Consider the following 19,539-nt stretch of genomic DNA (forward strand, 5'->3'; position numbering starts at 1 on the left):
ACTTTTCTGCTGCATCTGGATAACGGACGGGCGTGAGTACAATGAGCTGCTCACTGGGAGTTGATCATGTTACTCGTATAGAAAAGGCAACAGTTCTACTAATATGTAGTAGAAGTCTGAGAACAACATATAAAGAAACATTATATATGTTTGATGCTCTTGATGATGTTTTCCAGGTTCGGCCGTCACTCTCAGGACGAACCGACTATTCTAGTTCCTTTGAAACAATGCTGCAGGTAAAAGAATACACTGTCTGTTCACTGAGTAACTATCCAATATCCAACATTTCTGCCTTGAATGTCCAAAGACAACCAGACCTATGCTATATATTTTTGTTAAATTGTGTTTTGATATCATCCCAAATAATTCCAACATTTATCAGACTTGGAGAAATCCTTTTTTTTAAATCAAGGTAACATTCCATTTCATTTTGTCTCCTGTAAAGAATGCTCTTGCACATGCATCAACATTGGGTTAGTCATAAATGGACTTTTTATCTAATTTGAGCCCCATTTTAACAATGCACCTTTAAGATGTTGGTTGTTGTTGACAATATATTGTAACTGGCTGAATGTTTTTAGTCATCAGACATCTGGATCTTCAGTTATCAGACAACAAGCTGAGCGTATTTTAACATATTTTGGGTCTTCTCACCTTGTTGATTTAAAGAGAAATTAGACCTCTGTGGATAATTCAGCTCTTGGTAAAATCCTCCTGAACGTCTAGCTATCAAATTACCATAACAAGCTGAGCAAGAATTTCCATGTTACGTCAAGACGCGTTGGAAAAAAGTGATTTTTAACGTGATTTGCTACAAGATGCCACTATAGTTAATTTTTTACATTATTCATATTCATTTTTTTAATGAGCAACTAGTGGCAACAAAACTACAAAAAATAAAGGGATGAATTAAAAGAATTCAGCACATTTTGTATTTATTTATTTATTCTTTATTTAACCAGGATAGGCCTCATTGAGATTACAAATCTATTTTTCAACAGAGTCCTGGCCCAAGAATGGAAACAGCACAGTTACAGACAATTTTAAAACACACAATCACAACACAGTCTTACACCAAGTTTACCAAAGCATTTACAGACACAGCGGCCTGCTTCAAGGTCAGTTAGAGTAGCACATAATGACACCTGCAATTAACAGACCAGAAAGAGGGTGAGGAAACTTGAGTTATCTCTGAAGATTCTGGCTTATGTGTCAATATTTCTCATGGTCTTGAGCTCTCCACCCATATTTATAGCATCCGTCGCTCCACCCTCCTCCGCCTGCGTCTCCTGTCCCTCCCTGGTTTCCGTCTCAGTGACGTCATGAGGGAGTCTCTGGCTCAGGACCCTCTGGCCCCTCTGGCCCCGCTCCTCTCTGAAGGAAACCTCTCTGCTCTGGACCGGCGCCTCGCATCCGTCCTGCAGGCGGTGCAGACCTGCCAAGAACACCACACAGACGTCATCTACAACGACTTGGAAGGATACGATACCATCAACAGCATGCACGAGGAACAAAACAATAAATGATATATTCAAGATTCAAGGCTTTTATTGTCATTTGTACATAGTTACAGTGTAGATATGGCAATGAAAATCTTAGGTCACAGGCTCCTCCAACGGCGCAACATAATAAAACAGACAATTCAAATAGTGCAAGTATACAAATAAAATAGAATGGAAGAAGTAGAGAGTCTATATTCAAGTAATTGGAATATATTTGTTAGATCTCTGTGGAAATGCCACGTCACAGTCATGGTTTTAGAGTCAAAGCTGGTGAGAGGAAAGTCAAATGTTCACTAGTTATTTTACAATTACCCACTGTTGGGAAGGTTAGTTTCAAACTGTAAAAAGTTAAAGTGTTCAAGTTACACTATGGACAAATGTAAAAGGCAATGACACTTTTCAAAATACTTCCAACAAATGTTATTATATTTGATTACTTTTATAACAAAACTGGACAATAAAGCTGAAAAGTCCGACAAACAAAACAGTGAAAACCTCACTAGAGTACTGACCACTGGTAAATGTAAGAATTTTATTTTAAAGTTCTTCAGGGTAACTTAAATCGAGATAAGACAAGAGCAACATAATACATTTAATATTTTACATATTTATAAGCATTTCCTCCTAAAATAATATAGTCAAAGGATTCAAAAGCTGTATTTGTTGTATGCACAGTAGCTACACACTGTGGTATTGGCAATGAAAATCTCAGGCTTCTCCAACAATGCAACAAACAATATACTTTACATAAAAGAAAATGACATAACATTGAGCAATAGACAAAATGGTGCAAGTTTGTTTAAGGAATAAGAAAAATATATACATATAAAATAGAACAGAGATAATATGCAGTAAAGTAAATGGTGTATATTGTAATTTTATATAGATATGTTGAATAAATAGAGAACAACTAACCAGTTTATTATAGAAATACAGTAAGACAATTTACAGAGCTCACGAGATTAAAAGTCTACAATTCCCTTGATAATCAAATTAAGTTTGATTATCAAGCGTAGCATAATTTAAAATAAAACTTTTATTTTTCTCACTAACTGACAACTAAAATAACATGTATTCTTTCATTTAAATAAATAAGAATTCAGGAAATCTCTGGATGATGCCCTCTGCAGACAGGGACCAGTAGTGCATTTATCTGTAAAAAATAAAAACTAGTTTCACTTTCCAAACGTCACCCAAAGACAGGCCATCAGGAGGACCGGGAGGTTTCCCGATGGCCTGGCAATTTTCTTTTTTTTGTATGTATTGTGAACGCAACGCTGCGCAAATGTGGGTCTGCCTCACACAAGGTGACTGTCTGACTCTACATGATGTGGGGGGGCTGTCCCTCCCTACAGGCTGATCACGCAGACTGCGTGGGGCCTCATCTTGCGAAGGGAGCCTCAACAGAGCCGCTAATGCGGCGCACCTATGCGGCGCATAGTGGGGCATAAAAATATGTTTTACGCAACACACTCTCACTCCATAATCGTCCAGGAGCGACGTTTGGTCAGGGTCCCGTGGCGTGCAGTTGTGACGCTCCTAGGCTCCTTCAGCTTCATAAAGGGACGCAAATGGCTTTCAACTGATTGCAATGTATTCCCATCTGCGGCGGGATTTGACGCTCATGGAAGCACCGCATTCGTTTGTGTCGGCTGCCCTTAAAGGCAATGTGAGCGTCCATTCCCATTGGATAACGGAGAATTGTACACCCGGAAGTACACTGTAAAATGTTTGGCTGTAAAATTACAGTAAATTACTGGCTACTAGTTGCATGGATTTCACAGTAATTTACTGTAAATATTTCACAGTAATTTACTGTATATATTTTAAAGTAAATTAGGATAAAAGTACAACTAAATACTGTGACTTTACAGTTACCATGCCCATGGAATTACTGTGATATAGCAGTACAGAGATGTGGTATTATGGCACCTTGCTGCACATAAATTACAGTAATTACCTGTATGTTCACACTATTACTGTAGAAGTAATGCAACACAGTAGCCAGTAATTTACTGTAAATATACAAATCTAAATAATACGATAATATATTGTAAATTTGACTGGGATTGTNTCAAATGTTCACTAGTTATTTTACAATTACCCACTGTTGGGAAGGTTAGTTTCAAACTGTAAAAAGTTAGAGTGTTCAAGTTACACTATGGACAAATGTAAAAGGCAATGACACTTGTCTAAATACTTCAAACAAATGTTATTATATTTGATTACTTTTATAACAAAACTGGACAATAAAGCTGAAAAGTCCGACAAACAAAACATAAAAACAGTGAAAACCTCACTAGAGTACTGACCACTCGTGAATGTAAGACTTTTATTTTAAAGTTCTTCAGTATAACTTAAATCGAGATAAGAAAAAAGCAACATAATACATTTAATATTTTCTCCAACAATGCAACGAACAATATACTTTACATAAAAGCAAATGGTATAACATTGTGCAATAGACAAAATGGTGCAAGTTCCTTTAAGGAATAATAAAAATATATACATATAAAGTAGAACAGAGATAATATGCAGTAAAATAAATGGTGTATATTGTGATTTTATATAGATATGTTGAATAAATAGAGAACAACTAACCAGTGTATTATAGAAATACAGTACAGTAAGACAATTTCTTGAAGCTCATGAGATTAAAAGTCTTATGACATATACAATTCCCTTGATAATCAAATTAAGTTTGAATAGTAGCATAATTAAAAATAAAACTGTTATTTTTCTCACTAACTGACAACTAAAATAACATGTATTCTTTCATTTAAATAAATAAGAATTCAGGAAGTCTCTTTTAAGTGGATGGTGCCCTCTGCAGACAGAGACCAGTAGTGCATTTATCTGTCAAAAATAAAAAACTAGTTTCACTTTCCAAACGTCACCCCAAAGAGAAGGGAGGTATTGCAGGAATATACTATTCCCTGAAGGAGGAACTGAGGACACATTTGTGGGGAGATACAGTTAAGAAACTCCACGAATTAATGCTTCTAAATCTCTACTTGTTTTGATTTCAAACCTCCAACACAGTAGTCCACGGTGAAGTTTTTTATGCGCATTTGAATGTCAGTGTCCAAATCATATTAATCGGGACAGTTTACGCGCAGAGAATGAGGCCTAATGCATGGTAAACAACGGAGGGTGACTTTCTAAAGCACTTTGTTTACTTTAGTGCCATAGTTTGGATGTGGAGCATACGCGGTGTCTCTGGGTGTTTTGTGGCTGTGACTGTATCTTATGGAACCGATGGAGTGGCTGGGGGATAATGAGCTCCTGCAGTTTTTCCGGCGAAGTAAAACGGCAATGTCCATCATGGAGAACCCGCAAACCTTTCTGCGACAGCTGCGGGACCACGACTTGCTGCTGGATGATGACACATACCAGGTGAGGGGCTGGAGTGGAAACGCTGTTGTTATTACCTTCTTCATACACACTTCCTGTTTGAATGAAATGGCTGCTACTAATTTCTGCACAATCATTTTGAAACATGAGGCATGTGAAAAAAAGCGCCAAAACTGCCACTTGTAGCTGGTTTCAATATCTAATTCCACTACTTTTTGACTCAGATTGCGCCCACACTCAAAGTCTAAACTTTACAAACAACATAAACGAACAATATTTATAACAATTACTTTATTCAAAAATAATGTAGGCCTATATTTGGGCTGCCGACTTTGCAAATGGATTTTGAATATGGTTTGGTTATTTTCTACTTCCTTAAATTAAATTGAGTTTCTAATGGGAGTTGTCATGCCCCCCTCTACCCCAAAACTATTTGTTGTCCCCTATTATGTGCATTTTGAGACGTTTGGTGAACAGACATTTTATATCAATTAAACCATGACAGTGATCAGCAGTATGAATGATCTGTCAATCAGGTTAAAGTATTTTAAAATCTATTTTACCCAAATTGAATGGAAGCATTTCAACTTTATCTGTCAACCATTGGATAGATTAAATGAATGTTAGCATACATAGGTATACATATTTTGAAATAACCCAAACCCCTGCTTTAATGGAAGTGTCAAAGCTAACATTGTGATCAGATGTTTTGGCTCAATCTGATTCTGCGCTCTGAGGCTATTGTGCAGTTATTGAACCGCTTATTTTCTCCTTTTGTTTGTGTGTCTGTAGAAAGTGAATCGCATGCAGAGTATTAAAAAAATAAGGAAAGGTCTCTATGAGATTCTGGACCGGTTGGAGAGGAAGCAACCACAGCACATCAGAGTGTTCTGGACCTGTGTCTTCAAGGACTCCATCTTGAACGAGTACCCCACCCTGCGAGAGCTGAGAAACGACCTCATGAACGGTCAGACGAAGTCTTTATTTTGGTCATTAGTGTGTTAATGATTAAGATTCTGTTCACCATGTTCCTGTTCTCTTTGGAAATTTAAATCGGAATCACTGATCTCACTTTGTGGCTCAACACTAACGCCTAATAACACTGTTTACTATATTTTAGGATTGATAGGGCTAGCGAACTAGCATACCTGTTCAACCGGTAAGCTGAAAGTAAATTGACTAACTTGAAAAATATGGATACACTCAATTTTCTTATAAAGTAATGAAAAAACAAGTTGAAATAGTTGGCCATTGATAGTAAAACGTAAAAGAGTTCTGCATAAATCATGGTCAAAGTAATGACCATGGATTAAACCATTGTTGAAATTGATAGCTAGAACAATAAATACACCATTGTTCAAATAGTTAGCTAAACAAATGAATATGTAGTTATAAGTTGACATCATTATTGGCGAAATCTGCTGAGGCCACACTATGACAATGAAGTTAGGAAGGAATCTTTCCGTTATTAACTATATCAATGGCGGTTAATTGGAATTGCAGGAACTTTCCAATCCGACATAAAGCAGTCTGAGAGGGCGGAAACAGAGGAGGCAGATGAAGGGAAAAGGAAGGATGTTTCAGAAGATGAGGAGGAAGCGGAAAAGCAAGAGAGCTCTGTTAAAAAGAAGAGAAAACTGAAAAATAGGGACGTGTGCGACGAAGAGGAGGAGCAGCCAGGTCCGTCGTCTCGGGTGACTCCGAGGAAAAGGCCTGAGAAAATACACTTCTGTAAGTCACCTCCCACTTCTGCTTCCATTTGTAAACATGACTGTATATTACTCAAAGTTCCCCTGCTGAAAAGTAACTTGTAAAGTAAATTCTTTCTTTCTTTGTTTTTATTTTCCAGCCTCTCCCCTGAAGAAGGGAGAGAAGAACGACATTTGGACCTGGGACCTCTACAAGTCCCAGCTGCCGGTGACCTGTGGAGAGAAGGAGGGGATACTCAGCAGAAAAGGACTGGCTGATGGTGAGCAGAATATAAATAACTGAAGTATGGGATCATGAAAAAAAAAATCATTGACATTTTTTTTTTTATCATCATTGTCTACTCCAATATGGAAATCAAGTAAATTAGGACCAGATTTAGAGATCATTAATCACAATGTAATTTCTGATATATAGTGAAACTTCTCCAATCTTATTCTGACCGGAGAAAGATAGTGACATATATTGTTCATCACATTTGTGTCAGACTTTATTAAGCAAGTAATATGTGTGATAACTTATTCTCAAAAGAAAAGGGGAAATTTATTCCAGATTTCGCTATGAGCAAATGTTCTCCTGTAGTGCAAACTGATATGATTTTCAAGACACTAACATAGTGACAGACTCTGTATCATTCATGCTCCAAGTGTTTGCGCTCCATTACAAGTGATAGCCTAAGGGGCGGGCCATCTCTAAGCATTTGACCAATCACAACAGAGCCGGCCAGCTAACCAATCAGAGCAGACTGGGCTCTGATTTCAGACCGAGGGTGAAAAGAGGTAGGCACATGATTGGTTAGCTGGCCGGCTCTGTTGTGATTGGTCAAATGCTTAGAGATNAGCTGGCCGGCTCCGTTGTGATTGGTCAAATGCTTAGAGATGGCCCGCCCCTTAGGCTATCACTTACAATGTAATGGAGCGCAAACAATTGGAGCATGAATGATACAGAGTGCTGTCACTATGTTACGGAAGAACACAAAAAAAGTCCAACAAACAAAAATGTAGTAGCAATGGTTACAATTGGACATTGTTAATGGTCTCACACAAATAGTACAGTGTCTTGAAAATCATATCAGTTTGCACTGCAGGAGAACATTTGCTCATAGCGAAATCTGGAATAAATCTCCCCTTTTCTTTTGAGAATACGTTATCACACATATTACATGCTTTATAAAGTCTGATACAAATTTGATGAACAATATACACAGTATGTCACTATCTTTCTCTGGTCAGAATAAGATTGGAGAAGTTTCACTATATATCAGAAATTACATTGTGATTAATAATCTCTAAATCTGGTCCTAATTTACTTGATTTCCATATTGGAGTAGACAATGATGATAATTTTTTTTTCATGATCCCATAATTCAGTTATTTATATTCTGCTCACCATCAGCCAGTCTTTTTCTGCTGAGTATCCCCTCCTTCTCTCCACAGGTCACCGGCAGCTGGGACTTGTAGAGGTCCNGGCAAGGACAGCTCCAAGAACTGGAAGATGACCATTAAATGTTTGGACACCACTCTGGGAAAACTTATACAGGTTTGTTAAACTTGGATTTGACAGCTTGAATGTTTTACTATTGGAAATGTTGCTACACCTTGTAAGATTTTGGGAACTTCACTGCAGGCGGATCATCTGAAGGCAGGAAACTACAGAGCAGGATGGAAAAAGGTAATAACAAAAACTTGTGTAAATACATACATATATTCTGACTACTTAGTTTTTAATGATCTGACCCTAATAATATCCCTTTTTTCTTACTGTTAGACCAAGAAAACCCTGTTCCCAACTGACGATGTAACCATAGGTTTGTTGCTAAAGGTGTATACATTTTTGATAGTCTATGAGAAAACTCTGAATCCCTGCAAGCTATTACAAGATGTACCGGTCTAATCTAAATGGTTTTCATCTAAGTCTGCATGTGTAAAATGTTGAGTTTCAAATTGGCATATTGAAGAAGTGACTGTTTTAACTGTAGGATAAATTATTAATACGAAGAAGCAATGGAAAACCTATTTACCATTTTCATTTTTTAGTGTCCGAGGAAGAAGAAGATGAGGACGAGGACGAGGACGAAGACGAGGACGAGGACGAGGACCAGGATTCATCAAGCAGCACAAATATTTCTGGAACAGGTCCTGCTTTCCTCAGAGTTATATATAGGGTCACTGATGCTAATGTTAGAAGAAATCATAGAACTTGTTTTTTTTGTACCAAAGGCTAAGTTACCAGATACTTGAAGCTAGCTAGCTTGGTTGGCATCCATAATTCACTTTACCTTTGATATCAATTGGGATGCTAATTTCGGCTAGCAAAAAAATGCTTGTTTGGTCACTACTAAAATGAACAGCTAACTCTTTAAAGTGACTTGTACATCAACGAGCTAAGCCAACAGGCCAGGTAACGTAAGTGCAGACATTGATAACCTGCTAATAAGTGCCAACATATAAATAGGATAACACTAGACTGACATTTTTTTTGTAGAAGAATATTTGCTGAAACGTTAGCTCTTTAAACCTCCCTTTTAGAGCCTCAAGTGGCCATTTGAAGAAATGCAGTTCTTGGCACTCTTGCATAGACTGCTGCTTGACCCAATCCCAGTATCATAGCATTAGGATAATCATGTTGTCCATTACAGATGAAGAAGGAGAGAGAGAGGAACAGACAGTCGCCAGCCATGACAGTGGCAGGAAGGTGTTCAAAGTCACATGTGGACCTTTAGCGGGGGACTTACACAAAAAACGATTTGCAACAGGTAGATATATCTGACTGAACACAAAAGCTTAATATGTGTATTGAAATAATAAAGTTTTTACTGACCAGCTGAATCTAGTGTAATGTGTCTCCTTGCCAGAGATCTTAGGGAAGAGTATTCGTACTGAGGCCAGATGGATTACCCCAATGCAGTTCATGCTGGAGGCAGGTCCAACATATTTGTCCTGGAAGAAAGACATCGAGTGTGAAGGGAAAGCACTCGGTGATCACATAAAGGTAAACATGTAACTGTGCATTCTTGTGAGATGCATTTTGATAGGAATCTTTAAAGGTGCCTCATTATGCTCTTTTTTAGGTTCATATTTGTATTTTGTTCCTCTACTGTGTAAGGTTCAAAAATATCTTTATTTGTCCCCTTCTGCCTGTGCTGCAGCACCTCTTTTCACCCTCTGTCTGAAACCAGAGCCCAGTCTGCTCTGATTGGTTAGCTGTCTGGCTCTGTTGTGAAAACAGTGATGTTTAATAATTTTCATCAGAGCAGACTGGGCTCTGGTTTCAGACAGAGGGTGAAAAGAGGTGCTNTGTTAGGTCAAGAGTGGGACAATCTTTTCCCGGAAGGAAAAGCAGTTCAGTCTTGTCAAGGTTGAGCTTGAGGTGGTGAGCAGACATCCACTGAGAGATGTCCGCTAGACAAGCAGAGATGCGTGCGACGACCTGGGTCTCTGAGCGGGGAAAGGCAATCTTCAACAGTATATAACATCGATCCCTCTTTAAATAAGTGAAACCACGTGACATAACACTTGCGTAGAGCATTTAGAAGCTGATTTATAAAGTTGAACAGTTAGTTTAACATGTAATAAAGCAGGGTCTCTGCCAAGGCAGCGATGCTTTTACCGAAATAAAGTAGATTAGGTGACTTGCATTACAATACAATGTATTGAATTAAGTAGTGTTCTCCAGTTGAAGTTTAATCTACATTTTTTTATGGATGTCAGTTTTCGAGGCCAAAGCAAGTCACATTGCTATCATTTAGATACATCCATGAGTTTAGACTGGTGGAAAAACAATGTCTCTTGAACTACTTGGTAGGTGTCCTTTATAAGAAAATAATGAACAACCTGCAGCCAACCAGAATCAAGTATTAATCCAGATTCAAGGGGAACACATTTTTTTGTTCTTTTGTTTTGATTCAAAGCTCACCCTATGATGTTGTCCTCTACATGAGGAAGGTGGCATTTCTTATGGAAGGAGCGGGGGCAGGTATCACACATCACAAACTCGTCTTCTTCTTCTTCAGTTTTACATATGAAACACTCGTCATCGTTTTTCTCATCATCCTGCCAAGACAGAAATGTAAACATCTCAGTAGAATTACATTACAGAAGGTTCCTTGTTTATGAAAATGACTGATTAACAAACTTACCAGATCCTTACTTCCTGGTTTGCACAGTTTACAATCACACCGCACTTTGTGGATCCTCAAGATCTTTGCCTGAAAATAAACAGTGTCTATGTTTTACATAGTTAACAACGTTCAGGCTTGACAAGTCCTTCGGTCTCTCAAAAGCTCATTACCTCCCTGGCTACAGGTACATTTTTGTAACTGAAGATTTGCTCTGAAAATTATTAAACATCACTGTTTTCACAACAGAGCTAGAAAGCTAACCAATCAGAGCAGACTGGGCTCTGGTTTCAGACAGAGGGTGAAAAGAGGTGCTGCAGCACAGGCAGTATGAGAAAAATAAAGAGCTTTTGAACATTTAAGCATGGAGACATGTCACATGTATGATGTATTTACATCAGTTTTTGTTATTACCCATTTCAATCCTCCTCTGTAGTTTCCTGCTTTCAGATGATCCGCCTGCAGTGAAGTTTCCAAAATCTTACAAGGTGTAGCAACATTTCCAATGGTAAAAACATTCAAGCTGTCAAATTCAAGTTTAACAAACCTGTATAAGTTTTCCCAGAGTGGTGTCCAAACATTTAATGGTCCTCTTCCANAGAAAATAAAACCCTCTCTCTTTTCCTCTGTACCCAAATATTTAAAAAACGGGTGTACAACGAACGGATACAGATTTCCATCCGCTGTGACGTCGGCGGACCCACAGAAAGTTGCTATCAGAAACAATGCCTGACGTGTTTTGGACGTAATCTCGTCTTTGTTCACATTAGCAAGCCTCACTAACACTCAGAGCTAACCTGTACTGTAGAGCACATGTTTTAAAAAGCAGGAAATAAAAAAAAATCTCACCTTGTGATAAACCTGCAAGAGAAAAAGCATTTGAGCTCCATACTATTTCAGAAATAATCTCCGGTAGAATTCTTATCAGGCATTAGCTCCGCCTCCTCTTATTTATTTTTATTTATTTTTAAGGACCCACAATCCGCGTTTCTCTAACAGGGCTGCAAAAGAGGGGTTTGAGCAGTATAAAATGGGTGATCTGTTTGGTATTTTGAAAACAAAACTTCACAGACATGTTTTATATAGGTATGGCCCTACAATATATTTTTCAAATATAGCATGATAGGTCCACTTTAAGTGATGTCACTTGAGTCAGCGTTGCCTCTTTGTATATAACAATCCGGGGGGGTAGATTAATGTAATAAGTGAGATGGCCAGACCTTTTGAGTCGGCTCCATATCTCTGCTTGTGTAATGCAACTAGTATATTCTCCAACCTTATCAACATAAGGTTGGAGAATATACTAGTTGCATTACACAAGCAGAGATATGGAGCCGACTCAAAAGGTCTGGCCATCTCACTTATTACATTAATCTACCCCCCCGNATACTCCTCAATATAATTAGATTGATAATATATGAAGTCTAGAGGCAGGGAACAGCTTCGTTGACCTACTAGGACAGTACAGAGGAAATATGGGCTTTATATATGTGTGGTACAAATTGAGAGTAATTCGACTAAGTGAACTCCGAAATGGTCCTGATGACATAAAGTAATTTGGCTTGGGTCGCCGCCTGGAATTAGACATACTCCCCCGTAAAACTAAGTCTCCATTTTATTACCCACGCAACGGTGGGTCCCGGGACCCTGCCGACCCAGGTACGGTAATTCCTTATCACAATAACCGACAACGGTCCAGAGGCTGTTGTGGTTAGAATTGAATTGGAGTTTTTTAAGACCGCGCGTCGGACAGTTCGGAAGATCTTGAAAGCCTCACCTGTGATCTAGTCAACCCATGAACAAAACACCTGCTTGCATAGCACTCACTATCGATAAACATGGTTCATGGTATAGATCAGACATGATCCAGTTGCATTTCTAGAGCAAGCTGCCGACCTAAACAAAGTTATTCCTAGAAATCGAAACAGTGTTCGAGAAAAACCCCAAAAAGCAAAGCAGGGCTTCTTGAAGACTTACATCGAAGAACTCCCAGGACGTTTTGGCGTGTCCCGTCTCCTGGCTGCGGTCTTTGACCCTCTTGTACGTGACGATGAGGTTGTTCCACTTGCGGCGGATCTTTTCGACAGGAAGCAGGTGGCCCTTGGAGGCCATTTCCTCCTGGACACTCTGGAAGAGCTGTGAGCGCTCCCGGGTCTCGTAGAGGCCCCAGCGCCGGCCCACCGCCTCAATCAGACACAGCACGGCTTTGGAGGAGAAATCAGAGCCGGAGAGAAGCGTCTTCTCTGAGGGGGAAGGAGGCATCGCTGACGCTGGGGGAGAGGAAAGAAGTGGGATTTAGATATGGAAGAGATAAAAGCCTAGAGACGTACTTTTTGAATTAGTTTCTTAATATAGAATGTCAAAAATTCAGCAAAAGTGATAACATTTGTCATTGATTTAACTTGAGATATTTTGTGTATTTGCTGTGCACTTCTTGATGGTGTAAGGTGGGCAGGGCTTGGATGGAAAAAGTGATGTCACATTCTCCAATGAGGATTAGCAATATTTAATAAAATCTAATTAAGATCTACATACAGTATGGTACTTAGGAGTTACCTTTTATTACTAAAATATAAATAAATATTACTTTAAACTTTTGTGTTGCCAAAACCTAATGTTATGGAGACATTTTAAAAAATGTGAACCCCTGTTTTGAAAGTCTTTAACATAAAATACAGTTGAAATATTTACATGTTGTTATTTACTTTAAATGATTCTTTCATTCCTAAAAGGTTTGTTAACAAAACTAAAGTCATGTCAGAGTTTAACATTTCTTACACCAAATGAATCGTCTCATTCATGTGTGTGCATGCTGATTAGACTTGGGTGTTCCCCGACATGTCGTTGCAGTAAATTAAAGGGTGTTTCAAGTTGTCGTTGCTGTGGACCTTCTTAATACCTTCTTTGGGGGGCCCCTTCTGGTCCGTGGCCCCAAGCAGTTGCCTGCCTTGCCTGTTTGCAAGGTGCGCCCCTGGGAGTGATCCTCTCACACTGATGCTCTCACCTGGAGCTATCTTCAGGTACGTCTTTCCGTCCCCCGATGTGGTGAAGAAGCGGTCTGTACTCACCGGGTCTAAAAGGAAAACAGATAAGAAGCACATTATTATCATCATGATAACAGATTTAAAAAGAATTGTAGATTTTTACTAGATTCACCAAAAGTTGGTATTATATTTAGCATTTGCAAAGGAAGTGTATGGCTTTTAAGAATTGTAGGCAACTGAGCAATTTTTTATAAATATATGTCTTGATGTAATTAATCATGTAAGTAATATCCATAGTTTCTTTTGTATATTTTTAGGTGGTTTTCAGCATTAATATCTTCATTAATACTATAATTAAAAAAAAAAATCTATAAAGTATATATTATAAGTAGGCTATTATAATTATATATTAGCTCTTATACACATTTACATATTTATTGTTAGTATAAACTATCCGTCATGAACCCCAATATCTCCCAAGAATGAATTAAATATTCAGATGTGGACACCATCCACCTGTAGTGTCTCCTCTTAATCAGAAACCCCACGTATTGAATTATTGTTTCTAAATTGTGCATTAAAAAGAGAAAGCCCAGCAGCACTCACACAGCAGCCCCGGAGCAGCGGTGTTCTCTCCCGGCTCCTCGGCAGTCTGCTCCCCGCCTCGGCATGCGGAATCTCCGCAAGGCGCAGGCGAGCCTCGGCTGCTCAGAACCAGCGCAGACGTGTTCTCATCCACCGCTTCCGTTTTCACATGCAGGATCACGATGTCCCCGCAGTCGCCTTGCAGATGTCCCTCCATTTCTGACAGAAAACAACGGGAAAAAAGACCGAGCGTGTGTGTGTCGCCTGCGCAGGCGTTACATTTGGGAGAAAGTTTGTAGCTCCGGGATCGAGCTGCGCCTCGGTATGTGCTGCTCACTTCATGATTCCCGCACGTCGGGGAAGTTATTTGGGTGAAAGACCCTCACAAACCCCCGCTGGAGGTTTCTTTTCGTGAGGGGTAGAGAAATGGCTGCGCTGTCCTCTCCTGCTGAGGCAGAGCGGCTGCGCAGCTCTCTGCTGGCAACTGTGACTGTGACGTCACACGCAGGAAGCAGAGGTGTCAAACTCAATTTCATTGCGGGCCACATTAGCATTATGGTTGCACTCAAAGGGCCGGTTGTAACTTTAAGACTATATAAATATACATATGTAAATATATAATATATATTAAATAATGTATTATATTATATTATTGGCTTTGCATTGGACCATCATCAGTTCTGGTAATAACCTCATAAATAACTACGTCTGAAAGCAGAGGTCTAGGGCAAATAATTGAAAGCAAATATTCAACAATTACACCATTTTATATTATATTCTTTGCAAGCTCTTGCGGGCCACATAAAACGAGGTCGTGGGCCGGATTTTTTCTGTGAGCCTTGAGTTTGACACCACTGCAATAAAGCTTCAACAGGACACTTTCTATCATAGGTGTCCTTAACAGTATGGACGTAGACATTTCAAATCTTCTGAAACATTGCCTGCACAAAGACATGTTGGTACTGGATGTGTATTTAGTAAATGGTGTCATTTTTATCTTTCATATTTTATGCATGCTTCTTTAGTAATATTCAGCTATTGTTGGCTCTTTACCTGCTGTAACATGTAAATATCCCCTCTGTGGGACTAATAAAGGTATTCTGATTCTATCTAACAAATGACTAAGGGTAAATATAGAAGGAAAGAAAATCCTTTGGTTCCATCATGTTATTACTTTTTAAAAGAAGACATATTTCCATCCTTTTCATTATAATTAAAATGAACTATTCATTTTTAAGCTTTTCAAGTTTTCATATTATTATTACTACAATAGTGTCAATCTTCTTTGTTTTCATTCTGCATAAAGTACTCAGTGAAAGGGTTAATAATACTCAATAGTCCTGCATTCAAAATCTTACTTAAGTAAAGTACGAAAGTAGTGGCATCAAAATATACTAGTTCCTATGGCTGTCAGATAAATGTAGTAGTGTAAAAGTAGTGGAGTAGAAGTATGAAGCAGCATTGAATGAAAATACTCAGGTGAAGTACAAGCAGGTTTATCAAAACAAGCAATATCATTTTTTATGCTAATGCTTTGGACTAATACAAAGTCAATTTCTGACTTTCACAAAACATACATTCATAATTTATACTTTATGAAACACTCTTATCCTAACGTGATTATTCTTTATAATAAAGTGCCATTGAAAATAATGTTGGGAGTTACATTTTCTTTGAATAAAATCACACATTCATATAAAACACCTCCATTGTAAAAACTTGGGTTAACGAAAAGCTGTCAAAACTTAAGAAAACAATTAAACAAATACTAATGATACCATACTTAACCTTTTTATGCAAAAAGCTGTCCAATAACACTCAAGACTTTGTTCACGCATTTGTCTTCCTTGAACAATCTGTTGAATTAATTACACAGGATGAGACTGAAAAGTCCAAACATGTCTATACTACTACAAAAGGAAATAAAACACCATTTAAAGTCAGTGTTGCTATTATCTAATAATATATTTACCTATTTGTAATTATATTCATACTATTGGACAGTAAAACCTGAGTGTAAATGGATGTCAGAGCAGGAAACAAGGTAGCTGGTTAGAGTAAAAAATCTTTGAAAGTTATCTTGACAGTATAAAAGTTATTTGGAAAACGTTAAAACAGTCAAATTGCTACAGAGCTCTTGCCAGAGAAACATCATCTCCCCACGATCAGCACATGCTCACTTTGCATCCTGGAGCTGAAACACTTGGGAAGTTGAAAACTTTAACCGGAAAAACTTTTGGACCTTTGACTGAAACGCAACATAAGGTTGGAGAATATACTAGTTAAATTACACAAGCAGAGATATGGAGCCGACTCAAAAGGTCTGGCCATCTCACTTATTACATAAATGATTAATCTATCCCCCCCCCCCCGGATTGTTATATACAAAGAGGCAACGCTGACTCAAGTGACATCACTTAAGGCAATTTCAAAAGGCTTTTACAACTTCTAACCTATCTGGAAGTACTGTTTATGACCTGTAAATCAGACATCTTTTGATGTACCTTCCACAGGTTTACACTTTGAAATTCAATGTAATTTAAAAAGTACGTTAGGTAAACTAGATAAGTTGTGTCTTAAATCAAGTAAAGTTCCATTGCCTTCTCTTGATTAGCAGCTTTTCTGTTTGGAATAAACAGGGCTATTTACACATTTTCCCAGTATCTACTGAGCTTAAAAATGAAATCTGTCAGCCAACAGTTTGTTCAGAGATGTTGACTATTAAATTCCTTGTCAAACAACTCCTTCAGTCTGTTTCCCATCGCAAGGTATCCAGCATTGCCCTGCAAAAAAGAACACAACAGACCTTATCACTAAAATATGTCCTTAAAAATGATCTGTTACTTTGATATTTGACTGTTTTTAACCATTTAGTTCCAGATGTGAACATGATGAAACTCCCAACCCGCAGTTCATTGTGGAGCTTATGAAAGACGCACTGTTCTTACTTGGTTGTATGAAGCGAATTGGAGAAAATGAGCTGGACATTCGGACACAAGCTCTCCGACATTCTGGGTAGAGTTTTTTCTGGAGTCTGCCGGCTACATTGTCCAGCCACATCGGTTTTTTATCACAGAGGAGTATCGTGTCCAAACTGTGGCGGAAAGCAGTAATTAATTAAAAGGCCTATTATGCTTTATTGTTCTCATCACTGGCGCTGCAGCACCTCTTTTCACCCTCTGTCTGAAAAACCAGAGCCCCGTGTCTGCTCTTGATTGGTTAACGGCCAGCTCTGTTGTTGACTGGTTCAAACCACTTAGTACATGTCCCGCCCCTTAGGCCTATCATGTACAATGTCAGGGCTCAACGCTAACTTTTAAAAGTGGTTCCAGGCTGGCAACCAGGCATCAGCTTTTGGTTGCGCAAAAATGGAAAAGTACGGTTGCCAATTTTTAGATCACCTCTATATTTTAAATAATTAAGATATGATACAGTTACATCAGACTTAATTAATGAACATTGTGCACAAAAGAATGCTTTCAAATGCTTTACAAATAACGTACTAACACAATTATTGAAACTTAAGTTGATAGGAAAGCTTGTCCACCCTCAATTGCTGTATACTAAATACCGTAGTGAGCTGTTGTCCTGTTCTTGCACAGATCCCTCACAAATGAAACGCTGAGCAAGTCACTGTTTCTTGGGTCATCTTGGTTGTCCTTTTTGAACATGTGGGTTTTCTTGACCTTTGGTGCTGACCCCCACCATGAACCACTGGCCCTTCAGCATTGAAGTCTGTGGATTGCCAGGACTTAACACATTTTTAAATGTATAAAATAGGAAAGGTTAAGACATTAGATATGAATTGGATGAATGCGTTAATGCCTTTTTAATATGTCTAACTAGATTTAAATGTGTTACCTTTTTATAGAAGTGGATTATATTTGATGCCAATATACTTTAGTTTCGTTCTTGCACTTTTATTTTGGTAGTAATAAAATCCGGGACTTTATTTTGAAGTGGAACATTTTGCCGGACTAGGATTCAAAATGGAGCAGAATGTTTCGCCTCCCGCAAGACTTTAAACATTTCCTCTTTGCTTTTCGTTCGGGTTCAGCTTGCGGCTTTATCAGTTGAATCACTTTGAACATTTGTTTTAGAGGTTGACGGGTTGGCCGAACTTTTACCCCACAGTTCAAACAACTTAATTTTGCTTAACAATTTTTTTGTAAAACAAAAACACACGCGGCGCTACCCGCCCCCACGCGAGTAAACGTGCATTGCTTTCTGGGCTCCGTAATCCCACCACCAATGCACGTGGCAACTTGAATTATCAGGTTACCGACTGGTCACAACCAGAAATAAATATCACTCTTAATACAACAAATAATTAATATTCATCTAATTTTGGGAACACATTTTGCTTTTTGCTTGTCCTTATTTCTTTATGTTAAAAACTGGTTTCCACTGATGGCAACCAAAGGCCAAGAAAGTGGTTGACATCTTGTTCTGAATGGTTGCCATGGCAACCTGGCAACCGTTGTGTGGGGCCCTGAATGTGTTGGAACACTTTAAAGCATAAGCATATCACAGTAGCAGAACTTAAAACTAAATCAAGTATGGAACCTGAGCGATGAACAGAATAAGTCCTCTTTAAACTCTCGCAAAAAAACACGTTTATCTGATCTCAGATTCACAAAAGACCGAAGATACGTCCTCCAAGAACCAGATAATGGAAGCACACATTTATTATGCTTTAAAATTAACATCATTGCCATTATTTGTCATTAATATAGGAGCAATATCGGAATAACAATAAAAAACACTTACACCACATGGGTTAGAAGGCAATATTTGATCCTTATCAGACTGCGCAGACCGACCAGAAGGAGGTATTGGCAAGCGTGTTTGATGTAAAAAAGGGCAGGGATGAGCATTAACGGAAAACACGACACAGCGATGAAAGAGAGATTGAGTCGCAGTGTGCTCCACCAGCAGGTCGTTGTGATATTGGGGCGAGACAAGGCTTCTCTTTTCCGACTCATTGGGGTAAAGTTTTCATTGACCCTTGTATATCATGACGTATCTCTCCAGGCTCCTCATGCGTCATGAGTCACTATAATAAAAGGAATTGTGTGGCTGGTATAATTGTCTAATCTTCAACTAGTTGTATACTAACATCGTCCTCTTTAAATAATGTGAAACCACGTGACATAACACTTGGCGTAGAGCATTTATAAGCTCGATTATAAGTTTGAACAGTTAGTTTAACTGTAATAAAGCAGGTGTCTCTGCCAAGGCAGCGATGCTTTTACCGAAATAAAGTAGATTAGGTGACTTTTCAGTTACA

General features: G+C 38.5%; 4 protein-coding genes and 1 long non-coding RNA gene across 5 annotated transcripts in view; 3 read left to right on the plus strand and 2 right to left on the minus strand.

Annotated features, from left to right (window-relative positions):
• The window catches only part of LOC104957819 (uncharacterized), a 20,135-nt gene extending 18,609 nt beyond the window's left edge, over positions 1-1,526 (plus strand). Inside the window, exons 4-6 of the mRNA XM_010785491.1 lie at positions 6-32; positions 177-236; positions 1,256-1,526. Coding sequence (XP_010783793.1) covers positions 6-32; positions 177-236; positions 1,256-1,526 — 358 coding nt within the window. The remainder of the gene's footprint in view (positions 1-5; positions 33-176; positions 237-1,255) is intronic.
• Positions 1,527-4,390: 2,864 nt separating this feature from the next.
• Positions 4,391-6,848, plus strand: LOC104957820 (uncharacterized). The gene is made up of 4 exons (XM_010785492.1): positions 4,391-4,898; positions 5,649-5,823; positions 6,360-6,587; positions 6,706-6,848. Exons 1-4 carry the CDS (start codon positions 4,752-4,754, stop codon positions 6,846-6,848), a joined length of 693 nt encoding a protein of 230 aa, XP_010783794.1. The 5' UTR covers positions 4,391-4,751.
• Positions 6,849-6,913: 65 nt separating this feature from the next.
• On the plus strand, positions 6,914-9,566 carry LOC104957821 (sp110 nuclear body protein-like). The gene is made up of 7 exons (XM_010785493.1): positions 6,914-6,924; positions 8,000-8,102; positions 8,190-8,234; positions 8,331-8,370; positions 8,600-8,698; positions 9,202-9,318; positions 9,418-9,566. Exons 1-7 carry the CDS (start codon positions 6,914-6,916, stop codon positions 9,564-9,566), a joined length of 564 nt encoding a protein of 187 aa, XP_010783795.1.
• A 454-nt stretch (positions 9,567-10,020) lies between these two features.
• LOC104957822 (uncharacterized) lies at positions 10,021-14,740 on the minus strand. Its single transcript, XM_010785494.1, has 6 exons — positions 14,271-14,740; positions 13,580-13,753; positions 12,658-12,950; positions 11,095-11,139; positions 10,702-10,770; positions 10,021-10,615 (listed from the first exon to the last, which is right to left on the minus strand). The coding sequence occupies exons 1-6, from the start codon at positions 14,464-14,466 to the stop codon at positions 10,475-10,477; spliced, it is 918 nt and encodes a 305-aa protein (XP_010783796.1). The 5' UTR covers positions 14,467-14,740; the 3' UTR covers positions 10,021-10,474.
• A 989-nt stretch (positions 14,741-15,729) lies between these two features.
• Positions 15,730-17,338, minus strand: LOC104957818 (uncharacterized). The gene is made up of 2 exons (XR_799699.1): positions 17,198-17,338; positions 15,730-17,032 (listed from the first exon to the last, which is right to left on the minus strand). It is a non-coding gene; the product is annotated as an uncharacterized lncRNA (long non-coding RNA).
• Between the last annotated feature and the right edge of the window lie 2,201 nt (positions 17,339-19,539).

The sequence above is a fragment of the Notothenia coriiceps genome, unplaced genomic scaffold, assembly GCF_000735185.1.
Source record: "Notothenia coriiceps isolate Sejong01 unplaced genomic scaffold, NC01 NC01_scaffold00027767, whole genome shotgun sequence".
Classification (NCBI taxonomy): domain Eukaryota; kingdom Metazoa; phylum Chordata; class Actinopteri; order Perciformes; family Nototheniidae; genus Notothenia; species Notothenia coriiceps.

Bases quoted from the DNA above. Each gene is read 5' to 3' on its own strand.
- LOC104957820 (XM_010785492.1), top strand. From the start codon at position 4,752: ATGGAACCGATGGAGTGGCTGGGGGATAATGAGCTCCTGCAGTTTTTC. The intron at 4,899-5,648 runs GTGAGGGGCTGG...GTGTGTCTGTAG, and splicing joins TGGATGATGACACATACCAG to AAAGTGAATCGCATGCAGAG. The intron at 5,824-6,359 runs GTCAGACGAAGT...TTGGAATTGCAG, and splicing joins GAGAAACGACCTCATGAACG to GAACTTTCCAATCCGACATA.
- LOC104957822 (XM_010785494.1), bottom strand. From the start codon at position 14,466: ATGGAGGGACATCTGCAAGGCGACTGCGGGGACATCGTGATCCTGCAT. The intron at 13,754-14,270 runs GTGAGTGCTGCT...TTTTCCTTTTAG, and splicing joins CGCTGCTCCGGGGCTGCTGT to ACCCGGTGAGTACAGACCGC. The intron at 10,771-11,094 runs GTAATAACAAAA...GTTTATTTTCAG, and splicing joins ACAGAGGAGGATTGAAATGG to GCAAAGATCTTGAGGATCCA.